Source organism: Dreissena polymorpha, chromosome 1 (genome assembly GCF_020536995.1).
Source record: "Dreissena polymorpha isolate Duluth1 chromosome 1, UMN_Dpol_1.0, whole genome shotgun sequence".
Classification (NCBI taxonomy): domain Eukaryota; kingdom Metazoa; phylum Mollusca; class Bivalvia; order Myida; family Dreissenidae; genus Dreissena; species Dreissena polymorpha.
Genome location: NC_068355.1, coordinates 4,992,578 through 5,007,078, shown reverse-complemented (window position 1 = coordinate 5,007,078; position 14,501 = coordinate 4,992,578). Strand labels below are relative to the sequence as shown.

The 14,501-nt window shown below is 39.8% G+C and overlaps 1 protein-coding gene across 1 annotated transcript in view; it reads right to left on the bottom strand.

Moving 5' to 3' along the window:
• The window catches only part of LOC127864903 (uncharacterized), a 32,703-nt gene that overhangs the window by 15,221 nt on the left and 2,981 nt on the right, over positions 1-14,501 (bottom strand). Inside the window, exons 2-7 of the mRNA XM_052404794.1 lie at positions 11,565-11,692; positions 5,304-5,496; positions 4,389-4,528; positions 2,764-2,864; positions 1,820-1,937; positions 344-418 (exon numbers count right to left, since the gene is read on the bottom strand). Of these exons, the coding sequence (XP_052260754.1) occupies positions 344-418; positions 1,820-1,937; positions 2,764-2,864; positions 4,389-4,528; positions 5,304-5,496; positions 11,565-11,692 (755 nt within the window). The remainder of the gene's footprint in view (positions 1-343; positions 419-1,819; positions 1,938-2,763; positions 2,865-4,388; positions 4,529-5,303; positions 5,497-11,564; positions 11,693-14,501) is intronic.

Genomic DNA, 14,501 nt, shown 5'->3' with positions numbered 1-14,501 from the left:
TTTGAAACACGCAAAAAGTCAGCAGCATGAAAGTATTCCATTTATATGCAATATAAAACATTGAATGAAAATTGATTGTTATTTGATGAAAATTCAAATTTGCAAAATCTTCAAGCGTCGTTGTATTTTGGGAAGTTAGAAAACAGCAACAACAATCGCGAAACATATTTGGTTCGTCTAAGGATGTTAACCGGTCTTCTACACAGTTGTGATTCTTCGTAGTTCATGTAATATGACAAGCGATATCGGTAGTAATTGTGTTCTATACCCAGAACATACCGTGTATATCTCTGTCTATACCCAGAACATACCGTGTATATCTCTGTCTATACCCAGAACCTACCGTGTATATCTCTGTGTCTGTGCGCTCCGACTTCTCTGTACTCAGAATTTTCTTCGTCTCCTCCGAGATACGCATCTGTAAGTGTAATGAGATAAACGCATCATCAAGTGGAATAAAAACACACGCATCTGTAAGTGATGTGAAAAAGAACGCATGTGTAAATGGAATGAAAACACGCATCTGTAAGTGATGTGAAAAAGAACGCATGTGTAAATGGAATGAAAACACGCATCTGTAAGTGATGTGAAAAAAAACGCATGTGTAAATGGAATGAAAACACGCATCTGTAAGTGATGTGAAAAAGAACGTATGTGTAAATGGAATGAAAACACGCATCTGTAAGTGATGTGAAAAAGAACGCATGTGTAAATGGAATGAAAACACGCATCTGTAAGTGATGTGAAAAAGAACGCATGTGTAAATGGAATGAAAACACGCATCTGTAAGTGATGTGAAAAAGAACGCATGTGTAAATGGAATGAAAACACGCATCTGTAAGTCGAATAATAGATACGCATATTTAAGTGGAATGAGAGATACGCATCAATAATCGGAATGAGAAATATGCATATGTTATTGGAATAAGAGATACACATCTGTAAGTGAAATGAGAGATACGCATCTGTGAGTGGATTGAGAGATACGCAGCTGTAAGATGATGATAGAAACGCATCTGTAATTGGAATGATATACAGTGTGTAAGCATTTGTAAGTGAAAGACAGATGAGAAACGCATCTGTGGGTGGAATAAGACATACGCATCTGTGAATGGAAAGAGATTTACGCATTTGTAATTGGAATGAGAGAAACGAATCTGTAAGTGGAATAAGAGATATGCATCTGTTAGTGGAAAAAGAGATACATATCTATATGTGAAAAGAGAGAAACGTATAAGCGAGGATGAAAACATACCCTTAACATTGTACGCTCCTGTTCAATCATATTTTTACACGCATCATTCGTCACTGTTTAACTGTTAAGAACGCGAATGTGTAAATAAAACGAACTACCCATGTGGAGAACAGAAGGCGGATATTTGATCGCCTCTTTAAGCGGTATGATATCGCACAATTCTTACGAACACACTGTAAGGTGTTCGCATTGAATTTTAACAGCCACGAATAAGAGTCGTAACACTAGTACTGAACCATTATGTGTGAATAGTCTTTTGGCTTTAGACATGCGCTTGAAAGACGTGCTGTCGGCCTTGTTGTTTGAGGTTTGGTCGATGTAGTTAAGTATATAAATAATAAAACAAACTCTGCCGCACAAGTGTGCCTGACCTGGTTCTTTTCTCTCAATCGAACCCTGATGTTTATGATGTCTTTCTACCATACAACTATCACTTATCTGTCTCTATGCTCTAAGTAGTAACCTATCAAACATGAACTCTTACCCCTGGTCGGCGTTGGAATCGATGTGGTTGAGAAGAAAAATAATAAGAGCGAAAAAAACAACCGTACAGCTGCCACTGACCTGTCTTTTGGCTCTAAATAGAGATCTGTCAAACAGAAGGTCTGACACCTGGTCGGCACTGTAGTCGATGTAGTTGAGCGTCTGTAGGTACGGCGTCAACTCACTATTCTCTCGGAACCTGGGCGAGCAAAATATATGCTCATCGTTATAAAATTGAAGTGGGTCCAAAGTTAAAAATTATAGGAATTGAATTCTTAAAGAGCGTTTCTATGTGACCAGCATCATGCAGAAATGGTTCTTATGCCATGTGCGACCAGAGCAGCTCCTTACCAGTCACGCAGTCTGGTCAGGAGGTAGCCTGTCTAGTTATAAGTCCCTAAAATCTTACGTGCCTTAAGTTCAGACAGCATAGCTCCTGACCAGAATACGCGAGTGCACAAGCTGGTCTAGAGCTACGCTTCCCGCATAGGGCATGAGTTCCAAATAGCAAGTGAATCGGCTTAATATGTCGCCACCCTCGATGGTCATACTAAAAATGGCTTCATGGCTCGGCCAATGTAAACAAAAAAAATGGCTAATAAAATATGAAAAAATACATTAAACGTAGGAAAAACCAGTTCCGTTTACTGGCAATGATTTCTTTTTAACGAATCAAAATGAAATAACATGTCTTACTTAGTCTTTCCTGCGACCTAAACTTAAAATAAACCATAATCGGAAAACCGCCACCCCTCCTCTACGTCGCCATGTTTTAGAACGGAACAGAATCAAGTTTTTCTTCAAATTACATGAGTCACATAGTTTTTGACAGCACATTTGGCAGTTTTGAACTCAACCGACACTGGAACAAATTTTCTGGGCGATTCTCGAGAAAACTGGCAAAACATGTCAAGAAACAGGGTGTTAACAACGTGAGTAAACTACGACTTGGGTAAAAAAGCGACATAATTTACACATTGTATTAAGTGGCTTAAAACACAACAATAAAATAAATTGAACTTTACCGGAAGCAATGTTCCTTAACACACCGGATGCAGAAAATGATAATGCGAGCCTTCTTCCGGAAGCGCTTGCGCACTTCAACTCTGCGCAGCATCTTCTGTACCTGTGTGCGTGAACAAATCAAAGATTGTCCTTAATTAATCTTCTTTTTATTTTTTATATCACACATTCACCGTAACAAGAAAGTGTACATTTTCATTTAATAAACTCATGAACATGAAAGTTTATACTTTTGGATTATTGAATCGATCTGAAAAACAAGAAAGATAATTTCGTTATTATGAACCATTAGGCGGACATTCATGATTATAAAGCGGACAATCCGATAGTATAGCAAACACTCCCGATCGTAAAGCGGACATGCCCGATCGCAAAGCGTAAACCCTGATGTTAAAGCGGACACAAGATTGATGTAAATTAACGTAGCATTGAACGAGTAAGTTCTTGCTTGAATAGATCGTTCCTTTGTTAGATGATCAACTAATGTCTCTCCGCAAAGAATTGTCTGCTTGCATCTATTGTTTTAAAATGGAGAAAGAGGGTGGCGATGAACACATGTGTATGACGCTGGCAGCTTTTTAACTTATCATGGATGCTAACAAAACTGTACTAAAATAAACATGGTGATATATATCACTTAGCCAGTAGAACTTTGATTCATATGTGCCTCTTAATAAATGAGTGTCAAAAGATGTATTGAAGAAGAGTTGTTTATAGATAAAAATGAACAATATCGGCGCGAAAAAATCTGCATTATGATTGACGTAGGGGTACATATTTTGTAAGTTTAAAATGTCAGCCATGTTTGTTTGTTGGTCTTTTGATTGAATTAAACAAGAATTTAAGTTTGAACATAACATTTCTTTCTTCTACTGGAGTGATTTTAACGAGGCATACAGCAATATTTTATCTTGTTAATTTGCTTTTGCATAGACTTATTAAGGACTATTTCGCGTGGCGTTAAAGGGGAAAGATCACTTATTTATTAATAAGCGATGTTCGATTCATTATATTCAATATGTTTTGCTTATTGCTTTTAAAAGTTAAACACTAATAATTTGATTGTAACACCAATATTATTAAAAATATTATAGGATCAACAGAATACCACATACGTGTTATTGCGTACTTGAATTTATCCGACTTGTCTCAGAAAGGCTTACACGACTCGGCCTTTTATCAACTCGTCGATTGAATTCAAGAACACATTACAACTAACATAGTATTCTCTATTTGTTATTTATCAGCAGTACATGTATATGCAGTCGCTGGTGAAATAGTCCGTTCCCTCAAGGAGATCGGAAATCTCCGTAGACACGTTAGTCACGTGAGTCAAGTCCATATGACTTCCTGCCAACTAATCATTCAGGCAAAAATTTAAGATACAAGAAATACCATAGTATCTACCATACTTAAATATATAAATTGGCGAAGGATAATAATCGTTAGTCGATTGTTTCCATGTTTCAAAGATTAACGTACACATTCGGCTAAGGAGTTCATGACATAGTCCAAGGTCGATACTCTGGCTGTTTTTGAACACACCTTTAAGCAATATACCGTTCACATATCGGGAAAAGGACGCTTTCGATTTTTGGAAAAGGTCCAATTCAACCTGAACATTTACCTCTTGTAACGACTTGATCTTGTTTTGTCGGCTAATATGTCGCAGCGACACTTTTTTAAGCTTGCGTGCAGTGTTCTCTCGGCCACCACTGGCTAACTTGGTAGCAGCTGTGACCTTTGTGGTTGCACGGTCCCACCTTTCTGAGAACACAAGCACACCTTTCTGAGAACACAAGCACTCTTGGTGCAATTAACTCAGTAAACACACACAACAGGACTCAACAACATTAAATCTTTTGATAATTGCTGTCACCAAACGGCCATGTCAACAGTAGCAGCTGAAGTAGGAATAATACTTTCTAAACGTGTGTTTATATAAATGCAAGTAAAAAGTCCGCACAAGCTATTCAGGGACAACACTTTCCGCAATAACTGTGTTTTTGCTAAGCAGAAACTTCTTATGAAAATGAATTGCCATAAAGGTGGAAATCGCCTCCCAGATTAACCTGTTGGGACTACATAGGCTAGTCTGAGAATACGCTTAGCGAACAAGCATTTGTCCAGAGCGAGGAATTATGTTATTTTTGTATTGGCACAGTATTCCACATATCGAGGTCGCTTTGGTGTAGTTGATATGCTGACTGACTAGTGATCAGGAGGTCCCACGTTCGTAACGCTCACTCAAAGCGTTCTCGTCATCTTCTCTTAAAACAGCATTTACTGGATCTTCTCAGAAAATACTCACGAGAAGCTCAAAAAGGCTTTGGTGTTCGATGTTATCAAGCTTACAAAAAATCTATAAGATTAAAAGTAAATTAAATAACCCTGACTGAATGGACTAACAGACAAACGGTTATGTTCTTAAATGTCCTCACTGGGACAAACAATATATATGTGGTTCAATCATCGGAAAGTGAGATGTGAAAAATGGCAATTTGAATTTTTTATAAACATATTCTCATGACGATAGCGTTACCTGATAGCTCTGCTATGTCCGCAAGTCCGTCCATCTCACTTTCAGGAACTACTGCCGGCGTCGGTTTCTCCAGCTCCCGAATTAAGCGGCGCCGGAGCGCCTCGTTGTAGAAGTCCACGAAGTCTGATACCTTCGAGGAGTACCGGGAGGCCACTTGCCTTGCCTGCTCTTCGCCACCTCCGGCACGTGGATACTGCGGAAGACAATGAGTGTTTGCATAGCTAATTACAGTAGGTCATGTCCTAATAGGGGTCTCCATGCACCCCCCCCCCGGGATTAATTTTCACTTATACCAAGTTGTTCAGTATCTCAAGTAAGTAAGTTTTTTTCACTTGTCCTCAAAGATACACTCTATTGAAAATGTTCATATCAGCCAGTTTCCATGGCAACCGCGACTCAAAATTGGAAAACGGACCAGGGCGACTATATCACATCATTATTATATTATATCTTATCGTAATACAAACAAATTAGTGTTTAAACAATGGCTACACATTGTGCTTTATTCTAAAGACCAAATTATATATTTATCTCATTTGCATTTTCATGCATATTAATGAGAAACTAACAAAATCATGAAAAAATACTATTAATGATCATAACTATGTAACTATGCAATCAAAATTGATGAACTTGGTGTCTATATTTAGGTTTCAAGGGGCAAAAAACACAAAATGGGCATCAGACATTGTAAAAGTTTAATATAGTACACACAAATCCAACATGGCGTCAAAAATGGCCGCCCAAACCTATTTATGATCATAACTGTGTAACGTTTCACTCAAATTTAATTACTTTTGTGTCTATACCCAGGTTTCAGGGGGCAAAGAACACATTTATATCATCAGACATTGTTTAAGTTTAATATAATACACACAAATCCCACATGGCGTCAAAAATGGCCGCCAAGATGGCCGCCAAAATCTATTTATAATCATAACTATGTAACTTTCCCCTCAAATTTGATGAATGTTGTGTCTATACCCAGGTTTCAGGAGCCAAAGAACACATTTATAACATCAGACAAAGTGTAGTTAATTATGTAACACAGAAATCCATAATGTCGTCGAAAATGGCCGCCAAGGTGGCCGCCAAAACCTATTAATGATTACAACTATGTTACTATCCATTCAAATTTGACGATTTTGGTGTCTTTACATAGGTTTCAGGGCGCAAAGAACACATTAAGATCATCAGACATTGTTTAAGTTTATTGCATTACACACAAATCCAACACAGCATCCAAAATGGCCGCCAAGATTGCCGCCAAAACCTATTTATGATAAAATATAAAATATAACTATGTTACTATCCACTCAAATTTGATGAATTTTGTGTCTACACCCAGTTTTCAGGGAGCAAAAACATATTAATATCAAATTTATATCATCAGACAAAATGTAAGCTTATTATGTTACACAGAAATTCAATACGGCGTCCAAAATGGCAATCGACACAATACGATGGACCACAAGTCCATAACTTGTTATTCAAACGTTATGGTTGTTATGTAAAACGCCATAGTTTAGGAGACAATGAACACTTTAATCGAATTGAGGTCATCACTAAGCATTTGGATAATCATAGAATCCAATTTACGACATTTGGAAGAGAGTATGAACTAGCACATGACTTCATGATAGGATCAGGTTTACTAACTTTTGTAGACTTCATTTTTTTCCGTTGCTGAAAGTCCTTGAAGATTAATTACAGCCTGAATAAGCATGAATTCTTTCAAATGGTTAATATTATGCACTTTGTATTCCTTTGACTATTTATTTACATCAAAGCGGAAGTAGATGGTCTTATTGTCCCTTTCGGAGTAAAGCAGGATCAAGATGAGCAAATCTGTATTCTCGCCCACCAACGTTGTGGTGCTACGACGGGATCGTTATACTGTTGATTTAACAATTTCAACGTCTGCATACCCTGAAGAGAGAACAACATAGCATCCAACTTTAGTCAGAGTTGTGCTGATCAGAGCAATCATGCCGGCTTTGTTTCTGTCACGAGACAAAAAGTCTTCCTTTTTTACATGGGCATTCTGTTTCTTTGCTGAAACTCACAATATGATTCACGTTTGTTTAATCGTCTCCGGTGCGTGTTGTCTTTATTATAATGACAGTCTTCGTAGCCATCGAAAACCACTGGCGCTTGTCCGTAATGCCTTTTTCTGAATCTTCATAAGACTCGGCTATTGCGTTATTTGAGTCGCCCTTCTCCATGGTCAACGATGCAGCAAAGTGTCACCATCATGCATCTGTTTCGTGAATACAGTGTATCACAGCCTCACATGATTTTTCTACAGCATTCTCTCAAATTGCCTGAGCGATCTGAGCCTTATCTGCTGTACGAAGTATGCTCTTGGCTTCAAAGAAGGCAGCAGGATGGAAGCTCAGTTCATAAGACAATACGACTGCAAGGGAAGGATCTCAAGATTTGGACATCACCAGGAAACGCTGGAACTGAAGAGCAAGATAAAAAGCACGGTCAGAAGCTATCTAAAAATCCAAGGTATTCCCAATAGCTTTGGCTCTGTATTTGCTCGTAAATTTATAGGCAAAGACTGACTTTTCAATCATATCTCTTATGAGCGTTTTCCAAACCGCCTTAATTACATGAACATTCATATCTGACCCAGCCAAAGTCCCATTGACCATGTTTCTCAGAGTAGGGTAAGCTGTGTATGGAGAGCAGGTTGTAATCTGTGTCTGCTTTTTCTCTAGATCAGAAGAATCCCCTTTGATGCACGCCTCAGTTGAGTCTTTGTGTTGACTTGTAGTATAGGTCAGTTCTGTGAAATCCTGCATCACACTGTTGTGCTTGGATGTTGCAGATAGGGTCCAAAAGGTTTGCATTGCCTCGGTCATTCCACTGCCGCGAGTTAGACTACATAAACTCTATAGAAACATCATTAATGTTTACTCAATGACAAGATCACGTCCCAGCCCAGCTCAGCACAGATTGCTCCTACGAACAGCGTGAAAACCAATACCGAACTTTCGATGAACATCCGGGTGCATTTTCTCTAGGTTGCTTATTTGCTGCAGATACATGTAGTAATAAGCAGATTGCAGGTAATGTACCCAGCTGCAGCAAAGATGGATAGCATATCGGACACTGCCTGCTAACGCATCAGCCAACACACAGTACGATATGCTTGAATTTGTAAGCTGATAATTCAGCCATACTATGCTTGTCTTTGAGGTCATGGCAAGTTCATGTTTTTTCTTCAAGTGGCATGAACCAGAAGTATCAGAATGTCTGGATCTTCCTTGGTCATTTCGGCTGTAAGATTGCTGTGTATGAACTTTTCAACAAGAAGATGGTCCCGTGAAGCCCTCTTTTTGTGAAAAGACAGCTTTTCGTGTCAAAATGTGCACAATTGCCTTTTCTCTGTAGACAGCCTCAAGTATGTTTTTGATAGCAGTTTCTTCCATGAGGGATTCATTGCCCCCCCCCCTCCCCCACTAGTTCATACGTTTATGAAACATCCCAAATTCTGAACAACATTTTCAACTACTTTGTGACGCATCAATGATGATTTCGGCAGCCTACCAATGCAAGGGTTGATCAAACGTTACAATGGTGTGAAGGTTGTGGTAAGGTTGCAAACTAAGGCTTATGTTAATGCACGCTTTGTCCCCATTGTACATATTATTCATATGCAAGAATTTGACCGACGACAACCCAGGATACAGGCTTTTCTAATGCAAGATACGCATCATTCCCAGCCAACTCAGTGATGCATGAAGCTGAATAATATCGATCCTCTTGTTAAATTCCAGAAATCTTGACAGGTCCAAACGATGGCATTTCACATAACACGCATCACGTTAAAAGAAATGGACTTGTGGTCCTGCGTATTGTGTCGTTGGACGCCATGTGAGGTTTCTGTGCAATATAATACACTTAAACTATGTCTGACAAACTCAATGTGTTTTTTGCCCCTCGAAACCTCGGTTTAGATACCAAAATCATCAAATGTGAGTGGATAGTTACATAGTTATGATCATTAATAGGTTTTGGTGACCATCTTGGCGGCCATTTTGGACGCAATGTTTTTACTCTTGTATCTTCAATGCAATTGAGTAATTAAATAGTAATTAAATTGAATGCGTTTTAATTCCCTTTTATTATTGTTTAATTTGAGTTACAATGCTATGACGTTAAATTTTATTTACACTTAAATGTATTATGAATATTGCTGGGCCAAGTGTGAGGTTGAGCGCTCTATAACCAGGTTTAAACCCCCAATGCTTTGCATTGACCGTTCCAAGGCGGTGACCCCAGCTTTATTCATATTTTGTGTTTATGTTGGTTTGTATTGTGCTGTATTGTGCTGTTTTGTACTGTTTGGGCAATCGGTCACTTGCCTTAAATAAAGGACCAACTAATTGTTTTTAATGAAAATTCAATACTGCTCCAGCAGCTGGAGTTTCACTTCTTTATATTGATTTGTGTGTAATAAAATAAACTTAAACAATTTGTGATGATCTTAATGTGCTCTTTGCCCATATAACCTATGTATAGCTACCAAAATAATCAAATCTAAGTGGATATTTGCATAGTTATGATCATTAATATGTTGTGGTGGCCAACTTGGCGGCCATTTTAGACGACATGTAGGATTCTTGTGTACTATTATAAACTTAAATAATGTCTGATGATCTGTAAGTGTTCTTTGCCCCTTAAAACCTAGGTATAGACACCAAATTCATCAAATTTGAGTGGATAGTTACATAGTTATGATCATTTATAGGTTTTTGTGGCCATCTTGGCGGCCATTTTGGACGTCATGTTGGATTTGTGTGTAATATAATAAACTTAAACAATGTATGATGATCTTAATGTGTTCTTTGGCCCTTGAAACCTATGTATGGTCACCAAAAAATCAAATTTGAGTGGAAATTAACATAGTTATGATCATTTATAGGTTTTGGCGGCCATCTTGGTGGCCATTTTGGACGCCATGTTGGATTAATGTGTCCTATTGTAAACTTAAACAAGTTTTAATGATCTTTATGTGTTCTTTGTCCCTTGAAACCTAGGTATAGACACCAAATTCATCAAACTTGATTGTATAGTTACAAAGTTATGATCATTAATAGTTATTTTACCCGATTTTGTTAGTTTCTCATTAATATGCATGAATATGCAAATGAGATAAATATAAAATTTTGTCTTTTAAAATAAAGTACAATGTGTAGCCTGTGTTTAAACACTAATGTGTTTGTATTACGATAAGATATAATATAATAATGATGTGATATAGTCGCTCTGGTCCGTTTTCCAATTTTGAGTCGCGGAAACTGGCTGATATGAACACTTTCAATTGAGTTTATCTTTGAGGACAAGTGAAAAAATTTACTTACTTGAGTTACTGAACAACTTGGTATAGGTGTACATTAATCCCAGGAAAGGGGGGGGGGGGCATGGAGACCCCTATTAAGACATGGCCTACAGAATATGGTTGCGATTTTAGACTTTTCAATTAGCACACCGAGTTAAATTCATGATTGTTACCGGTATATGAGATGCGCTCATGAAAAACCGGGCATATAACATGTTTGTAACGTATTGTCCCTGATCAACCTATTCAGTTCGCACTGGCTAATCAGAGACGACTCTTTCCGTCTAAACCTTTGTTTAATGGATACTTCCTTGAAACAAACGATTCAGTCAAAGCGGAATGCGCCATTCCAGATAAGCGTTATCTTGGGCGACACTACTCAAATGCATTAAGTCCAGTTTTCCTAAGGCTCGTCTAATATATAAACTTTATGGGTCGTGCTCTGTGAAAAGGGGGTTTAATGCATGTGCGTAAAGGGTAGTCCCAGATTAGCCTGTGCAGTCCGCACCGGCTTATCAGGGACAACACTTTCCGCATAAACTAAGAAGAAGCTTTCTTTAATCGAAAAAATCATAAAAGCGGAAAGTGTCGTCCCTGATTAGCCTGTATGGATTGCACATGCTAATCTGGGAAGACACTGTGTGCACTTGCATTAAACCCTCTCATCACAGAGCACGACCCATATGAATTAATAAAAAGTTACAAAGGTGATATCAGGAAACAAACATTGTTTTTTTACAAATCATTGCAGTGAATAAAATTTATAGCTTGACAACATTGATTTAACCTATTATAAAAAAATCCAAAGCCAACAAACCTATAATTTTACTTAACATAGACTTTGTCTTTCTTAAATATACTTCAACTTCTATTCAAATAAATTACACTTTTATAAAATATTCGGCTACCAGATCGTCGTCATTTCCGGTGGGTGATGACATCACAATTGATCGCCGGCGCTGATTGGACGGTGTAGGAGTGGTTGCTAGAGCTATTCTCTTTATCAGGCTGTTCCTTCGACTGGCATTTACCCCACCTTTATAGAAACAGGACGAAAGAATTAATGATGTACCAACCTTGCGGAATAATAACATCCACGGGAAAATGTCGAGTAAAGCTCTTATGTAAATCAATTTATTTTGGCGTTAACCTGTGATAACCTGTGACGGTAAACCTAGCACTAAAAGTTTGGCTGGACTAACCTTAAAGGTGCTAACGTAGACCATTTAATGACATGGTCTAAGCTGTCTGGTTAAGTTATATTTAGGCAAATATTTAAAACGTTAAAACGCAGGTTATTATTAAACGAAGTCCGTTTTTTTCACAGCAGTTGTTTGTTACTGTATATATGTATCAGTGATGCCAACACATGTCAAAATGTCATTAGAATAAGCGAATTTAATACTCGAGTAATATTAGAATATTCGTTCATTTTAATGTCCGAATTTCTGTGACCGAATGGTCGTTTATTCACATGAAATGTATAATAAAATCACGAATGTGCGGACTGCTCAGTCTGAGATAGGACGATACTTAACGCTCATGTGCGGACTGCACAGTCTGAGATAGGACGATACTTAACGCCATGTGCGGACTGCACAGTCTGAGATAGGACGATACTTAACGCTCATGTGCGGACTGCACAGTCTGAGATAGGACGATACTTAACGCCATGTGCGAACTGCTCAGTCTGAGATAGGACGATACTTAACGCTCATGTGCGGACTGCACAGTCTGAGATAGGACGATACTTAACGCCATGTGCGGACTGCTCAGTCTGAGATAGGACAATACTTAACGCTCATGTGCGGACTGCACAGTCTGAGATAGGACGATACTTAACGCCATGTGCGGACTACACAGTCTGAGATAGGACGATACTTAACGCTCATGTGCGGACTGCACAGTCTGAGATAGGACGATACTTTACGCTCATGTGCGGACTGCACAGTCTGAGATAGGGCGATACTTAACGCTCATGTGCGGACTGCACAGTCTGAGATAGGACGATACTTAACGCTCATGTGCGGACTGCACAGTCTGAGATAGGACGATACTTAACGCTCATGTGCGGACTGCACAGTCTGAGATAGGACGATACTTAACGCTCATGCGGACTTCACAGTCTGAGATAGGACAATACTTAACGCTCATGTGCGGACTGCACAGTCTGAGATAGGACGATACTTAACGCTCATGCGGACTGCACAGTCTGAGATAGGACGATACTTAACGCTCATGCGGACTGCACAGTCTGAGATAGGACGATACTTAACGCTCATGTGCGGACTGCACAGTCTGATAAAGGACGATACTTAACGCTCATGTGCGGACTGCACAGTCTGAGATAGGACGATACTTAACGCTCATGCGGACTGCACAGTCTGATAGAGGACGATACTTAACGCTCATGCGGACTGCACAGTCTGAGATAGGACGATACTTAACGTTCATGTGCGGACTGCACAGTCTGAGATAGGACGATACTTAACGCTCATGTGCGGACTGCACAGTCTGAGATAGGACGATACTTAACGCCATGTGCGGACTGCTCAGTCTGAGATAGGACGATACTTAACGCTCATATGCGGACTGCACAGTCTGAGATAGGACGATACTTAACGCCATGTGCGGACTACACAGTCTGAGATAGGACAATACTTAACGCTCATGTGCGGACTGCACAGTCTGAGATAGGACGATACTTAACGCTCATGTGCGGACTACACAGTCTAAGATAGGACGATACTTAACGCTCATGTGCGGACTGCACAGTCTGAGATAGGACGATACTTAACGCTCATGTGCGGACTGCACAGTCTGAGATAGGACGATACTTAACGCTCATGTGCGGACTGCACAGTCTGAGATAGGACGATACTTAACGCCATGTGCGGACTGCACAGTCTGAGATAGGACGATACTTAACGCTCATGTGCGGACTGCACAGTCTGAGATAGGACGATACTTAACGCCATGTGCGGATTGCACAGTCTGAGATAGGACGATACTTAACGCCATGTGCGGACTGCTCAGTCTGAGATAGGACGATACTTAACGCTCATGTGCGGACTGCACAGTCTGAGATAGGACGATACTTAACGCTCATGCGGACTGCACAGTCTGAGATAGGACGATACTTAACGCTCATGTGCGGACTGCACAGTCTGAGATAGGACGATACTTAACGCTCATGCGGACTGCACAGTCTGAGATAGGACGATACTTAACGCTCATGTGCGGACTGCACAGTCTGAGATAGGACGATACTTAACGCTCATGCGGACTGCACAGTCTGAGATAGGACGATACTTAACGTTCATGTGCGGACTGCACAGTCTGAGATAGGACGATACTTAACGCTCATGTGCGGACTGCACAGTCTGAGATAGGACGATACTTAACGCTCATGCGGACTGCACAGTCTGAGATAGGACGATACTTAACGCTCATGTGCGGACTGCACAGTCTGAGATAGGACGATACTTAACGCTCATGCGGACTGCACAGTCTGAGATAGGACGATACTTAACGCTCATGTGCGGACTGCACAGTCTGAGAACGGACGATACTTAACGCTCATGTGCGGACTGCACAGTCTGAGATAGGACGATACTTAACGCTCATGTGCGGACTGCACAGTCTGAGATAGGACGATACTTAACGCTCATGCGGACTGCACAGTCTGAGATAGGACGATACTTAACGCTCATGCGGACTGCACAGTCTGAGATAGGACGATACTTAACGCTCATGCGGACTGCACAGTCTGAGATAGGACGATACTTAACGTTCATGTGCGGACTGCACAGTCTGAGATAGGACGATACTTAACGATCATGTGC